Source organism: Canis lupus, chromosome 14 (assembly GCF_003254725.2).
Source record: "Canis lupus dingo isolate Sandy chromosome 14, ASM325472v2, whole genome shotgun sequence".
In the NCBI taxonomy this organism is placed as follows: domain Eukaryota; kingdom Metazoa; phylum Chordata; class Mammalia; order Carnivora; family Canidae; genus Canis; species Canis lupus.
This window is the reverse complement of record NC_064256.1, coordinates 20,829,168-20,853,518: the sequence shown is the minus strand read 5'-3', so window position 1 is coordinate 20,853,518 and position 24,351 is coordinate 20,829,168. Positions and strand designations below refer to the sequence as shown.

At 39.7% G+C, this 24,351-nt stretch overlaps 1 protein-coding gene, 1 long non-coding RNA gene and 1 pseudogene across 12 annotated transcripts in view; 1 reads left to right on the top strand and 2 right to left on the bottom strand.

Moving 5' to 3' along the window:
* DYNC1I1 (dynein cytoplasmic 1 intermediate chain 1) overlaps positions 1–24,351 on the bottom strand; it is a 440,266-nt gene that overhangs the window by 208,859 nt on the left and 207,056 nt on the right. For all 10 annotated transcript variants that reach the window (XM_035698496.2, XM_049093605.1, XM_025471296.3 and 7 more), the window contains one exon: positions 17,427–17,542. In XM_035698496.2, coding sequence (XP_035554389.1) covers positions 17,427–17,542 — 116 coding nt within the window. The remainder of the gene's footprint in view (positions 1–17,426; positions 17,543–24,351) is intronic.
* The window catches only part of LOC112674887 (uncharacterized), an 80,707-nt gene continuing 61,228 nt past the window's right edge, over positions 4,873–24,351 (top strand). Inside the window, exons 1-4 of one of the 2 annotated variants that reach the window (XR_003145647.3) lie at positions 4,873–4,960; positions 5,313–5,428; positions 6,914–7,010; positions 7,873–8,619. This is a non-coding gene — a long non-coding RNA (uncharacterized LOC112674887). Of the gene's footprint in view, positions 4,961–4,991; positions 5,429–6,913; positions 7,011–7,872; positions 8,620–24,351 lie in introns of those variants that run through there. The other variant, XR_004804661.2, reaches the window with a different exon arrangement.
* Positions 20,822–20,996, bottom strand: LOC112675141 (U4 spliceosomal RNA; annotated as a pseudogene).

Genomic DNA, 24,351 nt, shown 5'->3' with positions numbered 1-24,351 from the left:
AGCCACTTCCTAATTTGCACAGTTGGTCCTGCCACACACAGGTCCAGCATTATGCACATTCACAGAGAAATAAAGGAAGTTCAGAGCTCAACATTAAGTTGACTTTATTACTGCTTCCCCTCCAACCTTGGGATCCACTTCTATAAATGAGCTCTTTCCTTGTTGCTAGAATGTAAACCTCCCCCTGAACATTGGTTACTTTCTTTTTTGTCTAATTAGCTAGGGTCTTTAATGTTATATTCAATACTTTCATCTCTCCAGAACTGATTTTCTTGCCATGATTTTCCTAATACTCGTTGGGATTTTTAGAGGACCAAATAAACAGTACCCAAATGAGAAATAAGACAAAGACAGAAGTGGAGTGGGACCAAAATAACACTTTCATTATGGATAAAGACTGGGTGAGAATGTAGTTTCCTGAGCAGGCCAAATAGATCTGCTAATTAATTTCCTGAGTTAGGTGGATTTATATACTCATTCACAGACTTGAAAGGCCTCCCAAGTGAGTGTTAAGTAGGATGAATGGTACACAGGAATAGAATGTAACTTGTATGTTATAGGTATCCTCATTCCCCCAACAAAAGACTGAGACTGCCTAGGTTATATTTCTAAATCTAACAACCAGATAAGTCACCATATCTTCTCTAGGGGTGGGGGCTAGGGGTCCAGGAGAGTGAGTAAAGAGGTGGCAAGAGGCCAGCAGTGTTACACTAACGGAGCTTCATATTGAAGGAAAACAACAGATGTGGTCAGAAAGAGCGTTCAGTTGATGCAATTCTCTCTTACCACATGGGAGGCTTGGGTTAGATTTCCAGGCTATGCACCCAGAGGGCAGGGTTTTGCAGGGTCAAAATAACAGCACCGTTCTTTTCTGTCCAAGTTCTGAACTAATTGAGAAATTACATCAGGAATAAAACAAAAACCAAAGTATCATCATTACTACCAATAGGGATAGGTTGGCAATTTTAACTTACTGTGAAGACAAAACTGGACTTACTGCACCTTTCCCCCAGATTTGAGACCCTGGACCAGCTTACATGAGGCAGAGCAAAAATTCTTCCTGATGTCACTACCTCTACCTGGTCTGGGGATGACAGTAGTATAAAAAGACCAAATTTCCCATGCCTAGGAGCACTGATGAATTAGTTATATCCTATCAAGAAATTCTAGCCAAAAATTATCATCCACCAACCTTCATACAACTCTACTTCTATTAGGAGAAGAAAAGAAAGGCACAAAAGTCAAGGGTTTTGAGGGAATCTTGCTCTTCCTGGAAATCAGTAGAAAATAAATATAGGCATTTCCTTCGTACCATAAGTCCCACTATCACATGCCCCAGTGAAGCCTAGGTCATATGGTTGAGTTTCCATTGCCTTCAACTGAATATTCCAAATTTGATCCCTTTGCCTGCCTAACCCATATGGAGATTGCATGGAGCTCTCCTGCCACCATTTTCATGTCCTTGGCTAGTTATTTGTTTACAACTTTTTTTTTTTTGCATGCTTTATGCCACAAGAGCTGAGCATACTTCTCTTTCTACTTAGTAGCCATCACTCCCTCTACTTTTGCAGTTCCTCTTTGAAATTTCCTGTTCTTTACTTCCTTGCTATTGCTCAAATGCAGCAATAGCTTTTCTTTTTTTTTAAGATTTTATTTATTTATTCATGAGAGACACACAGAGAGAGAGGCAGAGACATAGGCAAAGAGAGAAGCAGGTTCCTCGCAGGGAGTCCGATGTGGGACTCGATCCTGGGACTCCAGGATCACGCCCTGAGCCAAAGAAAGACGCTTAACTGCTGAGCCACCCAGGCATCCCGCTCCTTTTCATTTAAGAGTTTTAATTGAGATGAGGTAGGATACAGTCTCAGAATCCTTCTCCATACAACAGTCCAGAGAGTCACTACCAATAGATTTCAGTTGTCCCTCAAGATCTATTTCTATTTGGGATGACTTTATACTGTCATTCTTTAAGAAATGTATTGCCTATCATCAGAAGTTCTGGATACTATGTTACCTTTTACATGCCACATTTTTTCTGCCACCTTAGTATTTTCTTCTTATTATTATTTTTTTAAACTTTCTAAATACCTTTCTCTACTACAAACTACATTAGCAGCCTGGTACTATATTACACTTTAGGACATCCCTTTGTAGGCCAATGCATTAACTCTTTTGGTTAGAATTTGCTTACCTACACTGCTACCATATTCCCCTATCACGCACACTTAACCACTGTTTGTATCTTCTAGAGCTAGGACCCTGTGGATCCCTTTCTGGCAGGTCTAGTTACATCAAGGTTCCCACTGTCATTCCTATCCCATCACTCACTAATATCCTATAGTGAGTTTTATACTTGCCATTTTATTTTTGTTTATTGTATGTCTCATGTCTGTTTTTTCTTTTATTATTATTTTGGGGCTTTACATTAAGTGAATATTTTCTACTATAACACCTTAATGTTAAATAATTTTCACCATTTCTTGATTTATTTCCTGCTTCAGATTTATATTAATCCCAATGATGTGTAGAAATGTTACACCTATATAGCTCTATTATGCTTCCCCCCTTTTCATGCCGTTATTGTCATGCATAATACATCTCTACATGTTACAAAGCCAACAATGCATTGTTATAACTATTGCTTTATATAATTGTATGTATCTTAAAGAAGCTGAGAAAAGAAAGGAGAGCAATTACATACTTCTGGCCTTTCTTATTTAGCCTTTGTACTTGGCTCTCTTCATTTGTTCCTGTGCATTCAGATTATCATTTGCCAAATGTAGCTTTATTCCTACCCACTTCTTTTGTAATGCTAACAGCAATATACATTTCTATATTGTATAGATCCAGCAATATAATGATATGCATAGTGTTTTATATAACTTCTCTAAACTAGTTAAGAGAAGAAACAGAATGCATTTATATTGTCTTCTGTAGTTACATAATTAATTGTCTTTACTTACATTCTTTGTTTTTTCCTGTGGATGTGAATTTGGAATCACTTGCTCCTAACGAAGAATTTCCTTTAGTGTTTTTTCTAAGGTGGTTCTGCTAGCAACAAATTTTCTTGGTGCTTCTCTCGGTGCTCATTTATCTGGGAATGTTTTCATTTCACTTTCATTTTTAAAAGACAGTTTTGCTAGGTTCACATTTATTGTTGCCAGTTTTTCCTTTGAGTACTTTAAATGTCATCCCACTGTCTTCTGCCTGCCATTGTTTCTGATGAGAAGTCAGTTGCTAATCTTGTTTGGCTCCCTTATAAGTGAAAATCCATTTTTCTCTTGCTGCTTTCAATATTTACAGTAGGATGTGTCTCTTGTGAAACTCTTTGCATTTATCCTACTTGGAATTTGTTGAGACTCTTGTGATTGTAGATTAATGTTTTCAGCCATTATTTCTTTACATATTTTCTTCTGCTCCTTTCTCTCTCACCTTTATCTGGTTCTTCCATCATATATATGCTGATTCACCTAAGGGTATCTGCATTTCTCTGAGGATCTCTTCATTTTTCTTCATTCTCTTTTCCCTCTGAAGTTTAGACTCTCTATCAATCCATCTTCTGCCAGTTCAATTTACTGTTGTGCTCAACAATGAATATTTTTTTTCAATTTTATACTTTTCAAATTCAGGATACATTTGGTTCTTTTTTTATAACTTGCATCTCTTTGCTAATATTCTCTAATAAAATATTGTAATCATATCTTCATTTATTTTTTAAAGCATGGTTTCCTTTAGTTCTTTGAAAAAATCTATTTATTCATACCTCTTTCTCTCTCTCTCTCTCTCTCTCTCTCTCTATATATATATATATATATATATACACACACACACACACACACACACGGGGGGGGGCGGGGAGAGAGAGAGGGAAGAAGAGAAAGAGAGATAAACTACTACTACTTTGAAGTTTTCTTCTGATATATCCAACATCTGCTCACTTTCATAGGCAGGTTTATTTGCCTGCTTTTTCCCATCAGACTTCCATTTTCATTGTATGCCTCATATTTTTGTTGGAAACTAGCTATTTTATATAATACATTGTAGAAATTCTGGGTTCTGGTTGATTCTCCTCCCACTTTTCCAGGAGTTGGGCTATTGCTATTTGCTTCTTTGTTTAGTGACTAGATTATTTTTGCAAAATTTGTTCTCCCCCCTCCCCACATAGTGTGAAGCCTCTGATATTGCTTCTTGGAGGATGTAGCCTTGGACATGTGCAAAGTCATTCTGGAATGATGGTCCTTTGCAGTCCTTTTAATCACCTCTTTCCTTGACTATACCCTAATGTTAAGTTCCACTAGTTGCTAAGAATGCTCTGGGTTTTTTTGGCAATGTCCTGGGGCACAAATTTCTCCATGGTTTGATCCAATTAAATTCAGACTCCTTTAGAAAAATAGCTTCGAGATCAATTTTTGAGATTGTCTGATCCCAGGAGGGCTCTTTTTAACTCTTGGTTTCCCTGGCTTTGTCTTAGTAAACTAGTCAAGCTATGGTTTAGCTTATATCTCAAATGCATCTACCAGTTATCTCTTAATTGCTTTACACCATAACCTTCGCTGTTTTGAAAATGTCCTTTGGCTTAAACATCCCCACACTCTGTTGCAAATGAAGTCAGGTTCTTTGGGAAGAGATTTTAAGCTCTGTGTTTTATGGCCTGCTTTTTCCCCTGGACAAAATCTCTGCCGAAGCTCTGGCATGGAGGGAGGGGACAGCAGCACACCTCTTCAAATTACACCCCTGCTTTCAGAGCTGGATGCTTGGCAGACTGGGATCCTGCTATAGCCTCTGGTCATTTGACTTGCCTGTCCCTAAGTGGAATCTCTGCTTTACATATGAATTGGATGAGAGTGATTAGGGCCCCAGAATTCTTAGAATGCTGAAGCCAAAGTAAAGTCCCTATCTTTCAAGTTTAGGCTAGGCTGAAGAAGAGTATGCCCACCTCTCAGTTGTCCTTGCTTGGAAGGTAGGCTCTATAACAGGTAGCTAACCGGTAGCTAATGGCAGATAATGGGAATGCTAATGTTCTGCCTCTCCCAGGAAGATACTGTAGCCCTCCAACTGGAAGCTGGTGGGAGAGGCAGCTCTGTGTTCTTTTTTTATTTTTCCTTTTTTAAATTTAAATTCAATTTGCCAACACATATTGTAACACCCAGGGCTCATCCCATCAAGTGCCCTTCTTCGTGCCTGTCACCTAGTCACCCCATTCCCTCATACACCTCCCCTTCCACAACCCTCTGTTTCGCAGAGTTAGGAGTCTCTCATGGTTTGTTTTCCTCTCTAACTTTTCCCCACTCAGTTTCCCTCCTTTCCTTAAGGTCCCTTTCACTATATTCTTCGCTGCATCTTTTTGAAGCAGACTTTGCTTCAAGCTAAACTGGAGAGAAGAGGGAGTTCAAATATCACAGACTCTTCCTGTTCTTATCAAGTTTTAGTAAGTATTCTTTAATAGATGTTTTTTCATTTATTGTATGCCCTTGGGATCATTTCCAGAGACTTTAAATAGGTTTTTTGTTTGGGGGGTATTTTTTTTTTCAACAATGCTCACCAGTTTTAAAGGGAAGCAAATCCACAAAACTCCCCATGTTGCCATGCTAGCAGTGAAACCTTTATATACTTCTTAAGTTAGTCAACATAGCAATTGTTATTCTTCAGGAAATAAAAAAGTTTGTTATACCCTGTAATGTTCTTTAATCCTGGCATTTCTTGAATCTATTATTGATCAAGAGCAATGAAAAGAAATGTCCTCTTCATTTTGGGGTGCTATGGGAGTTATATTCAAAAAGTATTAATGTGCTCTTCTATTTGTCTTCCTGAACATAATGATCTTCACTCTAGTCTACTTATGGCATTCATTTGCTGGAAGAGAGACTAGAATTTGATATATATAAAACAGCTAAGGTGAGGTTCAGCTCCCCTCTCAAAAGAGAGTTAGGTTTAATTGAAGAAGAAATAACATTCCAAATTCCTTTTCCTTACCATTTAGAATATCAAAACTGTAAAGATCATCCCCTCTATATACTCCTCCCCCTAACCTATGGGGGAAGTTAAACACAGGAGTTTATTTCCAGATAAGTGGCAAGGAAAGGAGCATGCAGAGAGAAGAAGAGAGAAATTTTTTAGATATATCTGGATTTCCACTTTTGGGAGAGAAGCAGTGGGAAGGGTGCAGCATAAGATAAACTAGGAAGATAAATGAACACAGGTACCCTTGGATCACATTTCCTGTTTGGGAAGCTAGGAGGAGACCATTACACATCTGGTCTCATTCACTACGAGGTACCCCAGCCTGGTGGGGTTGGTTGTCATGAGAAGATGGAGAGAAGAACTGATGAGTGCTGCTGAGCCTCCCTCAGATCATCTGAGGTATGGATGCTGAACTGAGGGCCAGTTTGCCATGAGGGTCTGTTGTGGTAGATAAAGTGGCTACATGGGCTGGGGACTGACTTCTAGGCCAGGGGCTGGATAGAGGATAGGGCATTGATTCAAGGTCTGGAGATAAGGAAAGTTAAAAGGAAACCAGATTATCAAGAAGAAAATGACCCATACTCCTAAGAACATTACCAAGCAAAGAGAACAGATACTAGTCTACCACCTACACATTATAGCATGGAGTGCCAGTGCCCAAGAGGTCAAAGAACATCAATCCAAAGAACAGCAGATGTCAGCCAGCATACTGTCAAGGACTGACACAAAGTCAGAGTCCCTATTCTCCCTCCCCACTCCACCAAAGCCATGTGATCATATAAATCTCACCTTTTTGCCCTCTGCATTTGGCCATAATTTTAGGAAGAAAGTGGGAGTAAGGTTTAAGCATTTATACCCAATTTTAACTGCATATACCAACTGAGACTGTTTAAAATAAGAGATTGCACTAAAGTTGTTTATTTCATACATTTTCCCCATTTTCCTCTGGTAGCCAGGTAGTATTACAGAAGCTGCCGACAAACTAAAAGAGCTGCATTCTCTCTCTGCATTTCTGACTTATAAAATGAGTAAATTCTGTTAAGAACACTGTAAGTACCTGAGTGTGCTGGGCACATATAATTTTTTTTACCTCCCCCTTTTTCTTCTCATGTCAGAGTAGGCATTTTTTTTAAATATATATTTTTGGCTATCCACCATCCAAATGTTCTCTTTTGGAAGGGAGTGTACCAAAACAGTCTCCCTTGGTGGAAGCTGGGCTAGGGCAGTTAGTTATTTCTCTGCCTGGCCTCTCATAGCTAATGTAGGGCATGTAACCTAGATTTAGCTAAGTGGACTTTCATATTGCTCTTTAAATCTCAACTGAGTACTGTCAAGGTTCAGGGAGAAGTAGGGGTTTTCAAAGCAGCAGTGATGACAGTTTCAATCCTGAGTGTAACTGTGAGCGTCCAGTGACAGGAAATCCAGGATGCTTGGTCTTACAGCACTGAACAGATTCAATGGCATGATCTTCTTAGCTGCTGTCTCAGTCATCTTGGGCTGCCATCACAAAATACTATAGACTGAGTGGCTGGAACAACGGAAATTTATTTTCTCACAGTTCTGGAGGCTGGGAAGTTTAAGATCAAGTTACCAGCAGATCCATTTTGTCGGAGCTCCCTTCCTGGCTTGCAGACGCCTCCTCACCCTGTCCTCACATGGCCTTCCCTCTGTGTATGCATGCAGAGACAGAGACAGATCTCTTTCTTCTTCCTCTTACAAGGCCACCAATTCTATGGGATTAAGATTCTACCCTGATGACCTCATTTAACCTTAATTACCTCCTAAAAACCCTATTTCAAATACACTCACAGTAGAGGTTAGGGCTGCTTTGCTTCAATTTCTAACCTAAGTCTAATTCATCAGTTCTATCAAGTAGCTCATATCTTTCCAACAAATCTCTTTTATATTTAGGTTAACCAGAGCTAATTTTTATTGTTGGCAACCATGGACCCAGACTGGCACAGATATGAGTATCAGAAGACAATTACCCAGGGAATTGGTGTTGGTTATTTGCCCTAATAGTGGCTAAAGAAAATGAAAACTCAGATTCTGAGAATGAGAACCTGTCAGCCATAACAAATAGCTGGATAATTTTTTCTCTGTGGTGATCTTTAATGAAGTGTCCATTGAAAAGAAGGATTTAAGGGATCAAAGTGTCACTGCCACTGAACAGACTGAATGGCATGAAGAATTTAAAGACACTAGGGTGAGGTGAATGCTTCTAATGGGACTGGACAGCTTAAAGAAGAGATGACAAATTCAAATCTCTATATTTTAGCTCAAGGCATAAAGCCAGGGAATTTCTCTGGTTGTGATAAACATCTGCATACACGTCTGCCAAAATCAAAAGCAAATTTTAAATTTTGTGGGCTCCTGAATAAAAGCCCTCTGAATTGCCAGCCTCACCAAGTTGCTCATGTGAAAGTGACAGTGCTGATTAGCAAATAATGGAAAACTGAATATGGGGGAAACTATGGAGGCTTGGGAGTACACCCCCAAACCACAGTCAACACTAAGCCTTTCTTGACAGCCAAAGAAGACCCACCTCATTTCTTTTTTGCATCTGCATCATCTTACATCAGGGCTGAGACAGCTCTCTGCCTATCTACAGCCCTTGACTGCCACCTGCCACAAAGGGCATCATGCCAGCAGGACCTGGTGAGTAAGCTGGGTTATCTCCAATACCTGATTAAGACAAGTAGGCTAGAAGATGAGGAAAAATCTCTGAATATGTAAGACCTGACATTTCAGAAAAGTGTCCATAGGTCTAGAGGTCTGGTGGACTTCAAACAATATGGCAAATGCACTGTTTATCTAATACTATGAGTCATAATGCTTGGTGGGCCAGAAGAGCTACCATGTACATGTTCATTCCATTTTACCAGGTGACTCAAAAGGCTTCTTCTACCTTTAAATGGGTATAATACTTAGCAATTATGGTCCCACTGATTCAATGGCACTCAGAGTGTCTGTGGTAAATCAGACAAATAGCTCTAAAAGGGAATCATGGAAGAGGTCTTTAGATTTGAGAGCAATGGTGTAGCTTCTTCATTATGTTACTACACCTTTGAGAGACAGGAGTTGGTTTGCCACTGGACCCAAGTAGAGATTAAAGGATGACTATACAATACTAGGTAATTATGGAAAACAAACCATGCTTATGTGTTATGTGTTATGAATTGGAGTGTTATCTGATACATCTAGCCATAAGCGTCAGGAGGATCCACTGTTAGATCATCAGGATGGGCAAGTGTTATATATTGGGTTGCAGCAAAAGTCTCTATGAGTCAGGTGCCCACACTCTCCAGCATTCTTACTTCTGGTACACTGTCTCTCCTCCTTCAGCCTAATGAGAAACTCCCTGTAACTAGCTGCCTAAAGAGAAAATATTTGAGCCTGGATTCTGGGAAATTCTAAGTGATATGCTAACATAAGCCAGAGATGGACTGCTGGAAGTATAGCTCACAATTAGAGGATACAAATGGCAAGAATATTAGGAAAGAAGTATATGGAGGAACCTTTCAATATAGATCTAGAATAACAGAATATTTACTTACAACCAGAAGTTAGACACTGTGAAGGAGGCTTCTACTAATCTAATGGAAGAGTTGGTATGTTCTATATGTCATTGTTATCCTGTGTCCAGTTGCACAAGTGCTGAACATGGGCTCATAAAGCATCTACAATGCAAGAATGTAGGCTATGTAGAAAAACTCAGTGGCCTTGACTCAATGCCCTTTCTATTGCCCAACCACAGATCAACCTAAACCCTCAATATCGGACCATATCTTGAAAGAATAATCAGCAAAGTTGCTCGCTTTCACCTTTTTCTATCATGCAGAGAGGAGTCAACATCTTTTCACTAGAATAACTACTTATTCTGAATTTTTCCCCTGCTTGTCATGTTTCCCCTAGGAAGTGACCAGCAAGGTCACAGACTTACTGAAAACTTTATGTAGTGTGGGTTTGGGCTGTCTTCTTAATAATTAGCTTCTCTTGATTTCTGCCTGTCCTCGGAGCCTGTTTTTTCAATCTTCATGTTGATTCTGTGAGTTACAGAATATCCTTCCATTCAAGCTCTCCTGCTTAGACTAGCCATTATTTCCAGTGTTTAAAATTATGAATTCTAGAAGCATCTCATCCACCTCCTACCCTTTGACCCACTTTTGTTTCTCCCATTATCTGGCTTATAAGGCAGATAGTTGCTGTTAATCTTTGAGCTAAGTCAGGTCATCCAACCATTCCCACACCAAATATTTAGCACTATGCCAGATGCTAGTGGTACACAGAATTAATGTGTCCATGACCAGGGATGGGGACCTATGAGAAGGAATGCCTTGAAGGATCATGGGGATTTGATTTGGAAGTGGACCTGAGAGAAGCTGATAATCATCTATGATTACATATTTACTTGATATCAGGTCTATAATTTGGGTATTAGCAATCTTTTTTTCAGTGAAATGCATTTCTACCTACCATGTGTGAGCCTTGGAGTCAGATTTAAAAAAAAAAAAATCTCAGAACTGCTTTTCTGTTCTTAATATGAGCTTCCAGGCCCAGAGCCTTAATTGAGCCTCATTATTCATCTTCCTGATGTTAAGAGGCTCTTTAGGCACCTTAAGGTAGCCTGAAGAGCCTCCTTAGGCTCTTTTCTTACACCAAGGTTGTATGAAATACTACAGGGATGGATTCATTCTAACAGCTTTTGAAGGACAATGTTTTTATTTCATGCAAAATCTTTTACTTCTGAACTTCATTAGCACATTAACCCTTGACCCTGAGATTGTGATATGATGGTTAATTTAGTGGCTAACTGATGGTTAAATATAAAGTTACCAGACCATTTTCCTAAGGTATAACATTTTATTTTCCAGTATGGTACTGTAATGAAGATATAACCTCATTTTGAGCCTAAAGTTCACACAATGCTCTAGGCTCATTTTTCTCAATGTCCTTTCCCCTTCTATAGAACTACAGATTACAGAAATACAGGAAATAAGATGGTGCCCACTGGTACCAAGTCCTGCTCTCTCCACTTTGTCTTTTTTGTTGAATTCCGGCTTTATTTTTAGTTGTCATTTAGCATCCTTCTGTTTTCATTGGAAGGAATATTTAGGATAAGTGTATTTATTTGACTGCACCATCTATGGCACTCTCCTTAGGCACTTAAAAACATAAGTTAACTTTTAGCATGAGGCTTCTCCTTTGGAATATCAAGACTGGCTAGCATCTAAGCCAGTATCTATCTTAATGTGTAATCTAAATCAAGAACTAAACCATCAAAGCTCTCCTAACCAACAGCTGAAAAGAAGGTTCAGGGGTAGGGAAAACAATTATCGTTTTCTTTAACCAGAAAATTTGTCTATTCATTATAAATAATATCTAAAAACTAATGTCTGTATTCCTAAAATAGCCCATCTTTTTTTTTTTTTTTTTTTGTCTTTCAAGAAGCTTGACAATATGATGGTAATATTTTTAAAGAAAACAAATGTCCTAAGGAAAGATCCCTCAACTGCTGACCTTGTTAACTAACAATGGGCCTAAGCCTCTACAGTTATTTCTGAAAGAGGATTAACACTTTAATCAAGTGTCAAAGGGGAAATAGTAGGCATATTTCAAGGTTGCAAAACATGGCAGATGTCAATATTTCTGGAGCAGTGTCAGTTCTACAGAACACAAATGGAAAATAAGATTAGTCTGTGTCATCTTCACTAGGGATTCTTAATTTGCATCCAGATGCTACCATGGCTTGTCTCCAAATACTTGGCTGTTTTTTAAATAGTAAGTTTAAAGAAAGAGTGTAAGGTCCAGGAATCCGGGAACCAGGTGAAGAGCTTGAGTCGAGGTTATTTCACCAAAGCCTGTGTTTTCCCAACTTATCTCCAGAGGTTTCAAGATTGGCTTCCACTATAACCCTAAGAACTGCCTGGTTTCATATTTAAAATTCCAAATAGATATTTCCACTTAGATTATCTGATAAAGGACTTTATCAAAGAATTATGCTCTTGGGGGCCACCATGGTGTAGGAAGACTTAGAAGTCAACTGTATGCCATTCAAGATTTAAATCTTGATCATTTTCTCTAATCACTTCACATGGCAGTGAGCGAGAAGGGAGAGGGAAGTGACACAGGTGTAGATAACTAACAAGGAGGTCATACACAGTTTTTGGCAGTTTGCTGTACACCATGAAGACAGATTGGAAGGAACGAACATCCCATTATGTGAACTCTGGACTATGAAGGAAAAATCTGGTGGGGGGGGGGGTTCTCATAATTGTCTCTATGTTAACAGAATGAGGCTTATTAGTGGACTTGTCCTGCTCATCAGAGTATAACTTTCCTTCTGCCCAACCATCTAACATCTGCCTGGGCATAGCTGACCTCATAAGAAGGAGGAAAATCTGTGATGTCATCAGGCCCCTGGAGGAATTCTCTATAAATCAGGGGGATCTCCTCACCCAAGTGCCTCTGGCCAGCTGTGGTGAAGTGAGGATCAGGCTGACTTCATGGGTCTCAGCTTCTGAACCTGTGAAATGATGGTCTGTGGCAGATGTGAGCTATCCAATACAGGGTCCCTCAGCCATGTGTGGCTATTGAGCACTTGAGATGTGCCTAATGCAACTGAAGAACTACATTTTTACTTTTACTTAACTTTAAAAAGGGATATTTGATTCCATTATTGAAAAGCTTTTAAATATGTATGGAGCAACTATAGCACTTGAAACTGCTGTTTCAATTGTAAATTTTAAGAAATCTAATTACTGTTCAAGTATTTCCAATGAAAATTTAGTGTTTGGGAGTGCCTGGGTGGCTTAGTTGGTTAAGCATCTGCCTTTGGCTCAGGTCAGGCTCCCAGAGTCCTGGGATGGAGCCCCACGTTGGGCTCCCTCCTCAGTAGGGAATTTGCTTTTCCCTCTGTGCCTCCCACCCACTTGTGTTCTCTCTCTCTGAAATAATAAAATCTTTATTTTTTAAAAGAAAATTTAGTGTCTAAATTGGGTTATGCCCTACGTATAAAATACAACCAGATTTTGAAGACTTAATATAAAAAAGAATGTATAATATCTCAATAATTTTTATATTGACAATATTAAAGTGTTTTAATATATTGGGTTAAAAGGATATATTATTAAAATTAATAATGGACCATTCTGTTTCTATTAGACCAGTGCCAGACTAGACTACTCTAGGCAACTCTCTTATACTTACAGCTTCTGTATTAAATATATGCTGGAGAGGATGGGAAGCCAAAGTAGAAATTCTCCTCAACCAATCAAGAAAATATTTTTTTTAAAGTGCAAAGGTGAGGGCAGCCTAGGTGCAAAGGTGAGGCAGCAGTTTAGCACCACCTTCAGCCCAGGGTGTGATCCTGGAGACCCAGGATCGAGTCCCATGTCGGGCTCCCTGCATGGAGCCTGCTTCTCTCTCTGCCTCTCTCTCTCCCTCTCTCTCTCTGTTTCTCATGAATAAATAAATAAAATATTTTACAAAAGAAAATACCTTAATTAAAAAAAATAGTGTAAAGGTGAAACAAGAGCCTTCCTTAGCCATATTCCCACACATCTCTTCCAAACTTAAATTTAAGTCATGTCTCTGCCAAGTAAAAACTTGGTGACTGCTTTGCTCTATCCTGGCCAACACAGGTGGTTTTCTCCTTCAGTTCTTATAACTGCCATGTTCATGCGTAGTTAATGCCCATGTTCATGGGAGTGAAATTAGAGGCCTGGCTGAAGTGGAATCACTGAACTCTCCTCACCACATAATCTCACTCCCATGACTTTTCCTTAAAACCCCCCCAAAACCAATGTAGCCTTAATGCATAGATCATACTCCCTCCTCCCTTGAAGGACAGTGAATACTTCCTCTTCTTTCTTATTTCTCCAGCATCATATCATTCTTCATTTCTTCCACTGATATCTATTGAGCCCTTTCTTTGTGCCAGCTGCCATGTTGAGCATGGTAGTGAAGGACATACAGCCCACTCAATGCAAACATTTAGATAACCATTAAATACAGAGTGATAAAGGAGGATATGGACTACACCCATGGTAGGAGGGACACATCACAAGTGGAATTACCAAGGAGCCAACCCTTAACTGTTCTTTCCTTTGACTTCCCAAAGGAGGCAAACAGGAGAAAGGGCATTCCAGGCAGGGAGACAGTACATGCAAGGGTATGGATGCTGAAACTGTGTGGCACCGTCGTCAATGAAAGCAGATTGGTCTACCTTGGGCATAAGAAACAAGGCATGAGAAGAGAGTAGGAGGAATGAGGGAGGAGTCAACATGAAGCCATTAAGTTCCCATTTCTAAAATATCATGAAGAGGAGAGGATGATCAGAGGATACTTCAAAACTATCAATAGGTTTTCTAAATTTCCTCCTTCACCTTCCAGAGCAGCTTACATAGTACCAGCAAGTTATGTTCTCATTCTCTTAGGGGTCATTACAGAATTTAGGAGTTTCAATGATATCTATGGCATCATCTTTGTCATTCAACAGCATTTACTGGGCGCCTTGTACGAGCCAGTCACTTACCCACTACAACAAGGATACAGAAGATGGACTCCTAACTAATCTCAGGAGGTCAGAGGCAGTCCAGGGTGTATTAATAGAAGGCAAAGTAGAGGTAGTCTGGCAGGGAAGCATTTTTTTTCCTTTCTTATTACTTGGGACAAAAACCATATGTTTAAAATGTTTTTAGGGGTAGAGATATCTGGCTTCCAAATAGCATGTCCTAGGTTCAGCCTTATTTGTCTGCAACTGATGACCTAAATTTGAATGGAAAATAAGTATTCATAGGGACTTTGTTCCTCAATCTTCCTGGTTTAAATCACCCTCTGGAGTGTTTCTCAGAACAGGTCATTATGATCACAGGTTAAGAGAATGTTTGTTATAGTACAGAGTGGAGTAAAGAGACTTATGATTGGGAAAAGTACTTTCCCTCTTTTTAAAGAGTAAAGTAGTAACATGGAAAAAACAGAATGCACTGGAACTCTACTGGATACAGAACACATCAATGCTCTGAGATCACTCGTTTGAATATTGTTAAAATTTCCATAGTTGCAATATGACTTAAAAAACAGCATCCCCCCATACACTACGGGCACTAATACACTATGGATCTTATATACACCACAGTTTAAATATTATCCACCCAAGAGCCGCACTGTGTCATAAAATCCAGTAGTTCATCATTTCCAGCCTCTGAATGGCTACAATGGTCATGAAAACATTGCCATGGCTCAAACCCCAAATCAGAAGCCAACCCAAACCTACCACGTAGTCGATTCTCACTGCCCACTGTGGCCCCCAGTCCTCCCTCCACAAGCTCTCTTCACACAGAAGGTGAAAGGGGAGCACTGGGCACTTGCGCCAGCCAGGCAGCTGGGTGACTGCGGGCAGCCGAAGGTCAAATAATCATGTGTAGTGAGAGGACAATTTGCTGAACCCAAATCTAAAGCTCTACCAGTCTAAACCCATCAGGCATTGTTTAATGTGTAGAGCTGTAGTTGCTAGCTTTGAGTTCAAGTCTGTATTGAATTTGAACCATCGAAACAGCCATCACCACAAAATCCTTCTATGAATCTTGTTAACAAAACAGGAAGAACTTCTGCCAATAGCTGAGAAATAAATTCCTTCTTTCCTGCTGCTTGGACCACAGCATAATGAGGGCGCCCCAGCTCTCTGTGCAGTAATAAAATGGAATGCCCAGGCTTTTTCTTTTGATGTGTTCTAGTTTAAAAGTTGAGAGTTGATGCCTTTTCATCCTTAATTTATCTTCCCTTGTAAATATGTCTGTGCCCTTTCCAATATCTGAAGTCTACATGTTTTCAAAATAGAATTCACTCCTTCTCGTATTTCAGTTGTATAACTTTATGTTATGGGTCAGATTTTGGGCTAAATAAACATACCTCAGGCTACAACTCTGCAAATACCTCTGGCAGCATATTAACTCAAACAAATGTTTTGGTTGGGTGGTGAGGTTGTTTTTTAATAATTTTTCTGATCTGCCTGGAGGTCCAAGGATACTCTAGGTGAACTCCCAAAGGCTTTTCTAACTTTGTATTTTCTGCCACATTAATATACAGTTCTTGAAGTTTCTTGCAGTGGTTGGTTTAAAATTTCACCACCAGAGGGTGCTACTTGTTTGCTTCTAAAATTCATTTCACTATCAGATTTGAAAGATGGAGGCTCTGTTACCAAAGACTTGTCCCTGCAGCAGCCAGCATTACTCAGGAAGGGTTTTCAGAAGACCTATAGGCAGTGCTCTACTTCAAGGAATCAGATTTCACTTTGCTTCAGACATTACATGTTTTTTGGGTTTTTGTTTTTTGTTTTGTTTTGTTTTTACTTTATATGTTTAGAAGCCAAACTGAAAATCCCTGTAGCACACACAAACCAAATTGCATTAATATATATATTTGCTGTAAACCAAGCAAGGCATTCGAATCATTTTTCATTCTCATGGCTTCTGTTCAGTCGTATCAGATAACAACAATGAACCCAGAACTCTAACATCCTCTTCACCAAACCAAACAGTAAAATAACATAAAGTAAAAAGAGAATTTGCTTAGCTATAACAATAATGCTATTTTCCAACAATGCAACATCCTTTTATCCTAAGTATACAGCTCTATCTCTTCTGCTTGAGTGTAATTTCTTATTTCTAGGGAGCATTTTATCAGCTGCAATTTCTCTTAGTTTTTTTTGTTTGTTTGTTTGTTTGTTTTGATTGACTGGGATCTGCATGTGAATTTTCCACCTGATGTTTTCTGGTATACACGAAGTAGCAAGGAGTTCAGTTCCCATTCACCTATGTGGAATGTACATGGCAAACCTTTTTAAATTTTAGACTTCAAGTTTTAAATGGTAAGAAACTCTAATGTGTCATTATCTGAATGGTTAAGTCAATCAGGGGTCAGCAGAGTTTTTCTCCCAAGTGCCAGATTACAGCAAAGATTTTTGGCTATGTGAGCTGTAAGTGCTGTCACAGCTACTCAATCCTTCCATAACAGCAAGAAAGTACCCACACAGACTATAGACACCAATAACTGGATCTGGCTGTATTCCAAAAAACACTTTATTTTGAGGAACAGATGTGTGCTGCTGTTTGCTGACTCCTGAAAATGATGACTCTTCATGTACACACTGTTCTTATTGATAAAATTCAGAAGCTTCTACTATGTCACCCTGTGAAGATTTTTCCCCCTCCATCATACAGTTTTGGCAAAGTGTGACCTAAGGAATCCATTTTAAAGTTCATGGGTTCTTTGGAGGAGTACCACTGGGCTCCCTGTCCAGAGCTTTCAAAATCTGGGTCAAAGGAGCCTTAGACTTTCAGTGTATCATTATGTTTATGTACTGCAAAGATCTGTTATTAAGATATAAAATCAACAAGAAGGATATGATGCCTGGCAATTTCTCCTAGAGATAATACAGAAAGCAAACAAAAGACAGAGCTTACCTTCAGACTGATGTGTAGCCAGAGGAGTCTGGGTCTCCTTGGAGTAGGACACAACTTCCCTGGGCAGGAAATCCACTTGGGTAACCTTCGACACACCCAGCCTGTGCAGTCTTCGCCTGTAAGTAACAAAAGACAAATGCTTAAAGAGGGAAGGCATTCCCTGCAGAAGAGCTATCAGTAATAACACACAGGACCAACACAAATCCCAGTTTGCAGCTTCTCAGTGAGAGAGGCTGGGCCATAAACTAGGACTGACCTTGGGCTGGCAGCTGGGACACTTGCCTTCTTAGCCCCCTTGGGCCCTAATTTGCTGGTGATGTCAAATAGTCCCTCATGCTGACCCCCAGCTTTTCTAGCTGTAAAACAAGGTCTTGGTCTGGCTCAGAGGAGACCCCTTCCATTTGGAGCACCTTTGACTTCCCTTGATTTAAATTTATAAAGGGAATTTTCATTGGTAATACAAGATTCTAGCCTCTTACATGAGATGGACAAAGGAAAAGTAATGATTGTCAAGTCAGAAGAAAAGAAAGATGATTTCCTAGAGGAAGTAACATGTTTGTCATAGTACTATTGAGAGGATCATATTCCAAGGGGGAGTATAACACTTCTCTGTTCTCCAGAGAAAGAACTAATACAGATCAGCATGTGAATTTGCTTAAAGACATTGCTATAGCATAGGAGAGTGAAGAGGGCACTGGGCTAAGAGTGATAAAGGTTTAGCTTGGAATTCCTCAACTGTGATCATGTGAAAAATCATTTCTGAATATATATGTCACATTCAAGTGTTTTCCGATGTCTTTAACTTCTATCACATCATCTGTCCTCACGACACCTCTGTGAGGCATCTGGGAAAACGTTATCACCACCTCCATGATAGATAAGGAAAATGAAATGCAGTGTAAGAGACGTGTGCAAGAATATACAACTCATAAATGGCAGAATGAGGGCTAAAATACTGTTGGCCTAAGCCCTGGGGTTTTTTCCACCAAGCCAACTCCCACCTAAGGTTCTTAAAGGTAATTTCTGAGCTCCTGCAAAAATCTGAAGTGCCTCCTGAGTCACACAGGAAACATCCAAATCATGGAGGCAAGCAGAGTCTGGTGGTTGAGCACATAGACTCTAGCCCCCCACTTCTGAGCTGTGTGTGTGATCTTGAACAAGGTACCTAACCTCTCTGTGCCTCAGTGTCGTCATCTGTAAATTGGAGATATTACTAGTACTTGCTATTAGGATTCTTATGGTAATATATATGTACTATATGCATATATATTGTGTATATATATGTGTATAATTTACACACATATGTCTTAAAACAGTTTCTGGAACGTTATTTTTAACAAATAGACTTAGTATTAGCATGGGACATATTCTATTGTGTTTCTTAAAAATTCCTAGGCATTGAGTGTGTGAGTGTGTGTCTGAGGGAAAGAGGGAAAGGTGAAATAAACACATAGCTCAACAGCTCATATAGGGAATCCCAGCTACATTCCCTAGCTCTCTATGACCTATAGAGGCACAGGTCTATTCATACTTTGTTTTTAATTATTACTAGCAGATGGTACAGACTCATTGTATTTTTAGTACTAGTAGTAATAATAAAATGAAAGAAAATAAATACATGTCACAGCTAGAAATTTCCATGTACCATTTCCCAAGCATTCTAGGAAAATAAAATTTTCTTCTTTTCTATGAGTTACTCAAACAACTGAGGTGATATCAAAGATGTGCACAAAGTAGATACGAACAAATAAATGCTAGTTTAGAGAACAAGCCTGCTTGGCCATCTATGAAATCTCAATAAGCAGGATGGTAGTCCAAGGCCCATTCAGGCATCGGCCTCATGGGCCTCATTCACTCAGAAATCGGGACCCCCAAGGAGGGTTGGGCAGGATTCCCAGAACTGCACACAGCCTCCTCACACAGAATTAGCAGAAAACACACAAAATACTCTAGAAACAAAGTTGCCAAACAAGGTAACAGGCTCAAGGTTTCAAAGTAAGAAATTCAGGTATTAGTTTAACATCAGAGAAAAATGTTTTCTTTCCTTAAATGAGTCTTTCTTGAAGCACTTGAAAAAGAAACCATGAATAGACACACCAGGACTACTTGGGGTGCTGCCTCTCCTGCTGTTTAATAGCCCAGAGCGTCTTTCTGAAGTCCCAACAGGTCAGGCTGCATCATTCAAAGAGATGGAAAATAAACATATGCCTGTATTACATCCTCACCATTTCAGGGCTGTTTTAAAGATTTTATTTATTTATTTGAGAGAGAAAGAGAGCAGGAGGTGGGGCACAGGAAGAAGGAGAGAATCTCCAACTCTATGCTGAGTGTGGAACCCAACACAGGGCTCAATCCCATGACCCTGAGATCATGACCTGAGCCAAAAACAAGAGTTAGATGCTTAATCAAGCCATCCAGGTGCCTCATTTGATCCCCATCTTTTCAAATGGGGTCATCTCTGGCATGAAAAGATCGCCCTAGATCCTAGACTTCTATGTGAGCATCTATGTGAGGCACTAAAAGGTACATTTGCAGGCAGGGATTCCAGGGCTTATTATTAACAGGACAGAAGCTGTAGGCCTATCTTACTGGGTAACCAGCAGCAGGCACTGGAAATAGGAAGATGACATGTAATTTGATATTCCACAATGGCAAATCAAAACTAACTGGTAAACGGTATGGCACAGTTAAGTCATACACTCATTCAGAAATGAATGTGGGTTCAAATCTATGCTTGGTCACTTACCAGCTGAGTGATGGGTGAAAGCTTTCAACAAGTGATAAACCCTGCTAAGCCTCAAGCTTCTTATCTGTAAAATGGGTACATATCTTGAGTGGTTGTGAAGAATGAATGAATCTAATACTTGTAAAAGCACTTACTTTTGTGCTTGGCACATAGTAAGAAGCTCCTGGCTTAAGCATCTCTACTTTTAATTTATCTTTTTTACTATCATAATGCTTGTATTTGTTTTAAAAATTAGATAAGACAGATTTATGAATGCTCTAAATGAAAGATTCTTTAAAATAGTAGATTTGGAGATTATCTGTGTCAATGAAACATAAGAATCACACCACTAATTTCTTTGTATGGGTATATGTATAGTTTTGGCTGGCTGGAAGAGTCTATTTGTTTTTCCTTTAACCAAAAGTATTATCACTGTGCAACTTCATAGTTCAAAACTCAGCTTGTATAAATGACCTTATTGCACTAATTAAAATATTTTCTTTTCCAAATAATTATTGAAAGGTTTCAATCAGTCCCTCACTGATGCTGTGTTTGTGAGCTCCGGGTTGCAACAGCACCCAAGCTATCAAGAAGAAATAAAAGCCTAATTGTGATCACATGATTCTCCCAATGTGTTGATAGGTTGATACATTGATAAACTTGTGGGTGATTTGATCTCAAATGATTTATAATTTTAAGCAATCCCTTATAACCTTTCTTACAGGGTAACTGATAGATTATTATAGCTTTCCATGCAGTCTCCAGATTGATTAAGCTGCATTTATTAGCAATAATCATGCCTCAGATAAACCTCATTGGCTATGATACTGCCACTGTGCAAAGCTTTAAGCTGCATTTATATCAAATGCTTTTATTTGTGGCTATTTTGCTGTTGTAGTTGTAGTGCACATAAACAGTTTCCATGTATTATTTTATCCTCATTACAATTTTACATCATACTCTGATTTTACACCTGAGAAGACTGAGGCACAGTGATGTTAACTCCTCTGCTCAAAATCACAAAGGTAGTAAGTGATAGACTCAGGCCTTGACTCTGTCAAACAGCAAGTCCAAGGACCATGTTTTAGAGACTGTTCTCTATTGACTTTGTTCTATTTTTTTTCCTAATGCCTTAAGAACATCGTCTTATTGAGGCACACTCTTAAAACCTAATAATATAGTAGAGGGCCAAGCACATGTGTTCATTTTATGAGAAAGGATTCCCTAGACGCAGCCAGACCTAAAGTATTAGGGCACAATAGAAGGACAGTGTTTGCAAGAAGAGTACCACACAATAGCTCCCAGTCCTAGCTGGTTCAGAAAGGCTGGCCAGGAGGTGGCACTCTTCCACAGCAAAGGCCTTCCTCTTAGGTGTGTTCTCGGAGTCCTCAATTTTGTCTTCCCTGGAACAATCCTAGGGCCTGCAGGTCAGTGGATCCAGAATCCATCCATTCCTGCAACCCTGTGATGGAGGCCTTCTTCAACTTCCCTTTTTGTAGAAAAATATTTCTGCAATTTTATCAGCTGACAAAATTGCTATAAACTGTGTTTAAGGGCACCCCGGGTGGCTCAGCAGTTTAGCGCTACCTTCAGCCCAGGATTTGGTCCTGGAGACCTGGGATCGAGTCTCACGTCAGGCTCCCTGCATGGAATGCTTCTCCCTCTGCCTGTGTCTCTGCCCACCGCCGCCCCCCCCCCCCCCGCCTCTGTGTGTGTGTGTGTGTGTGTGTGTGTGTGTGTGTCTCATGAATAAATAAGTTAAAACTTAAAAAAAAAAAAAACTGTGTTTAAGAGATGAAGTACCTAGTAGCTATTTTCTTTAAAAGTATGAACTTTGACCATCAGATTTATTTTTATTCAAGACTTATCAGTTCATAATTCTTTTAAAAAGGCTACAAATTAAACTGCTTAGCAAAAGAGGGGGAAAAAACCTCACGGAGCTCTCATGCTACTATGATTCCTTTTCCTTCTGATTAGGCTATAAATTCTATCCTGGCTCTTCAGTTCTGACTCTGGGATAGCTTTGCTGCCAACCCACCACCCCTCTTGCAGAACGACGTATCCTCTTAAGCCACTCTGCATGCAGATACTTCTGCCATAGGCCCTAGTACATGCCTGTGTACCTCTTCCCATGTGTGACTTGACTGCAAACGTATTCACCCCTTACTGATTCGAATCTGTACCTCGATCCTTAGTTAAGTGTATAGAGCAGGCACTAAATAAATGTTCGAGGAAGAAATGGGGTTGGGGGAGGAAGAGAAAACTAGAAGGAAAAAGCAGAAGGCATCATACAGAAAAGTACTTTGAGACTTTAACTGTTAAATGCCATTATGATATGGCATTATTATTAAATTATACTGTATATTTTTCACCTTGATAATTTATTCTAAAATAAGAGGTTTTAATATAATTTTAAATATACTGAATTAAACGTGTATCATTGGGATCCCTGGGTGGCGCAGCGGTTTGGCGCCTGCCTTTGGCCCAGGGCGCGATCCTGGAGATCCGGGATCAAATCCCACGTCAGGCTCCCGGTGCATGGAGCCTGCTTCTCCCTCTACCTGTGTCTCTGCCTCTCTCTCTCTCACTGTGTGCCTATCATGAATAAATAAAAATTAAAAAAATAAAAAAATAAAAAAAAATAAAAATAAACGTGTATCACGTTTTAAATAACCACAAGAAAGCAATTCAATGTCACTTAAGAAGTACAATAAGGCTCTTATATTTGGATTCACTGTCGCCACATTTAACAAATCTAGAGAAAACCCGAATGGTAGAAGTCCTAGAGCAGTGGTTCCCAAAGTGTGGTCCCTGACTGGCAGCCGCAGCACTGCTTGGGAACAGGTTAGAATGTAAATTCCCAGGCCCCACATGAAACCTACCGAACAGAAACTGGGCGGGGGGAAGGGAGGCAGGGTCCAGTGATTCCAATGCTTACTAAAGCCTGGATATCACCGAGTCAGAAATACTGGGTAACATGTGGGAACAGAGACTTAATTATTTAACCAGATTCACCTGGGGTTCCCCAACCTATAGCCAAATCCTAGGGGATGAGGCCTTTTCCACTGAAAAGGAAGGATGCCCCTGAACCAAGCTTATAAAGAAAGCTCTATGAGATGGGTCAGGCCCAAAGATGAACCAAGATGAAAGAGAGGTAAGAGGCAGGAAAAGGAGACTGCAGTATTTGACACAGGAAGGTACTAGCATGAGTCCATCCTAGATCTAAAACTAAAATGTCAGGCAGGGGATGCCAGAGACCCTAGGCAATGAAGCACGATCCCTCCCCAGCTAACTTGGCATGGCCCTAGAGTGACACAGTGCCCACGTCTTCCTGTGCTGAGGTGGGACTCCTCGCTAAAAGTCCTAGAAGCTTCCTCTCCACCTGGTCCTGGCAACTTGGCTGAACAAGCTGGCTGAGCAAAGCCACAATGCACCAAAATTGAAATCTTTCCTCTGAAAACAAAAACTGGGTATTGATCAAGAATAAAGAGTGAAGCTGTCTGAAGTTTGAGAAAGTTGTCTGCTGGTGCTCGGGATGTAAAAGTTCCCAGTTCGCCACAAGCATAGTCTGATCTACCCAGATTCTGTCCATTTGTCCTTGGTTGGATGTTCTGAATCCCAAGAAGAAAACCACTCCCTTGCCGGAATCTCTGTGCCCATTTCCCTTTCTGTTGCTGGTTCAACTGAGATCTCCTGTCTGTCCAACCACAGTAACGTTAGCATGGCTTTGCTAAGCCGGTTCCAAAGTTTCATCATCCAAGAAAAATAAAACCCTAAGTGTGACCTAAGCATGGTCTATGATACCTACCAAAGCTGCCAAAAGTTAGGGTTCTATGGACTTATCTGTCCTATCATTAACAGCATGAGAAACATGTACATTGACATTAGGATTCTAATAAACATACACTCTGGCTCCCATTTCAAAGATGAATGAAAGTTGAAAAAAATTTTACTGATATTTTTAAATGTGATTGAGACTTTAAACATTCTTTTCATAGTAAAGAGAAAAAATACTTAAAGAGCAAAGAGTTATCTACCAAAACATGATACCCTGGTTTTGTGCCTATGTTTTGAAAAGGTCTCCATTTTTTTTTCAAAGCCACAGACACCAGAACTTTGGCTTCTAAAACCTGTCACCTGAAAATATGGAGACAGTCACTGTTTTGTGCCTATATATGGAGTGCTAAAGCAAACCCCTTA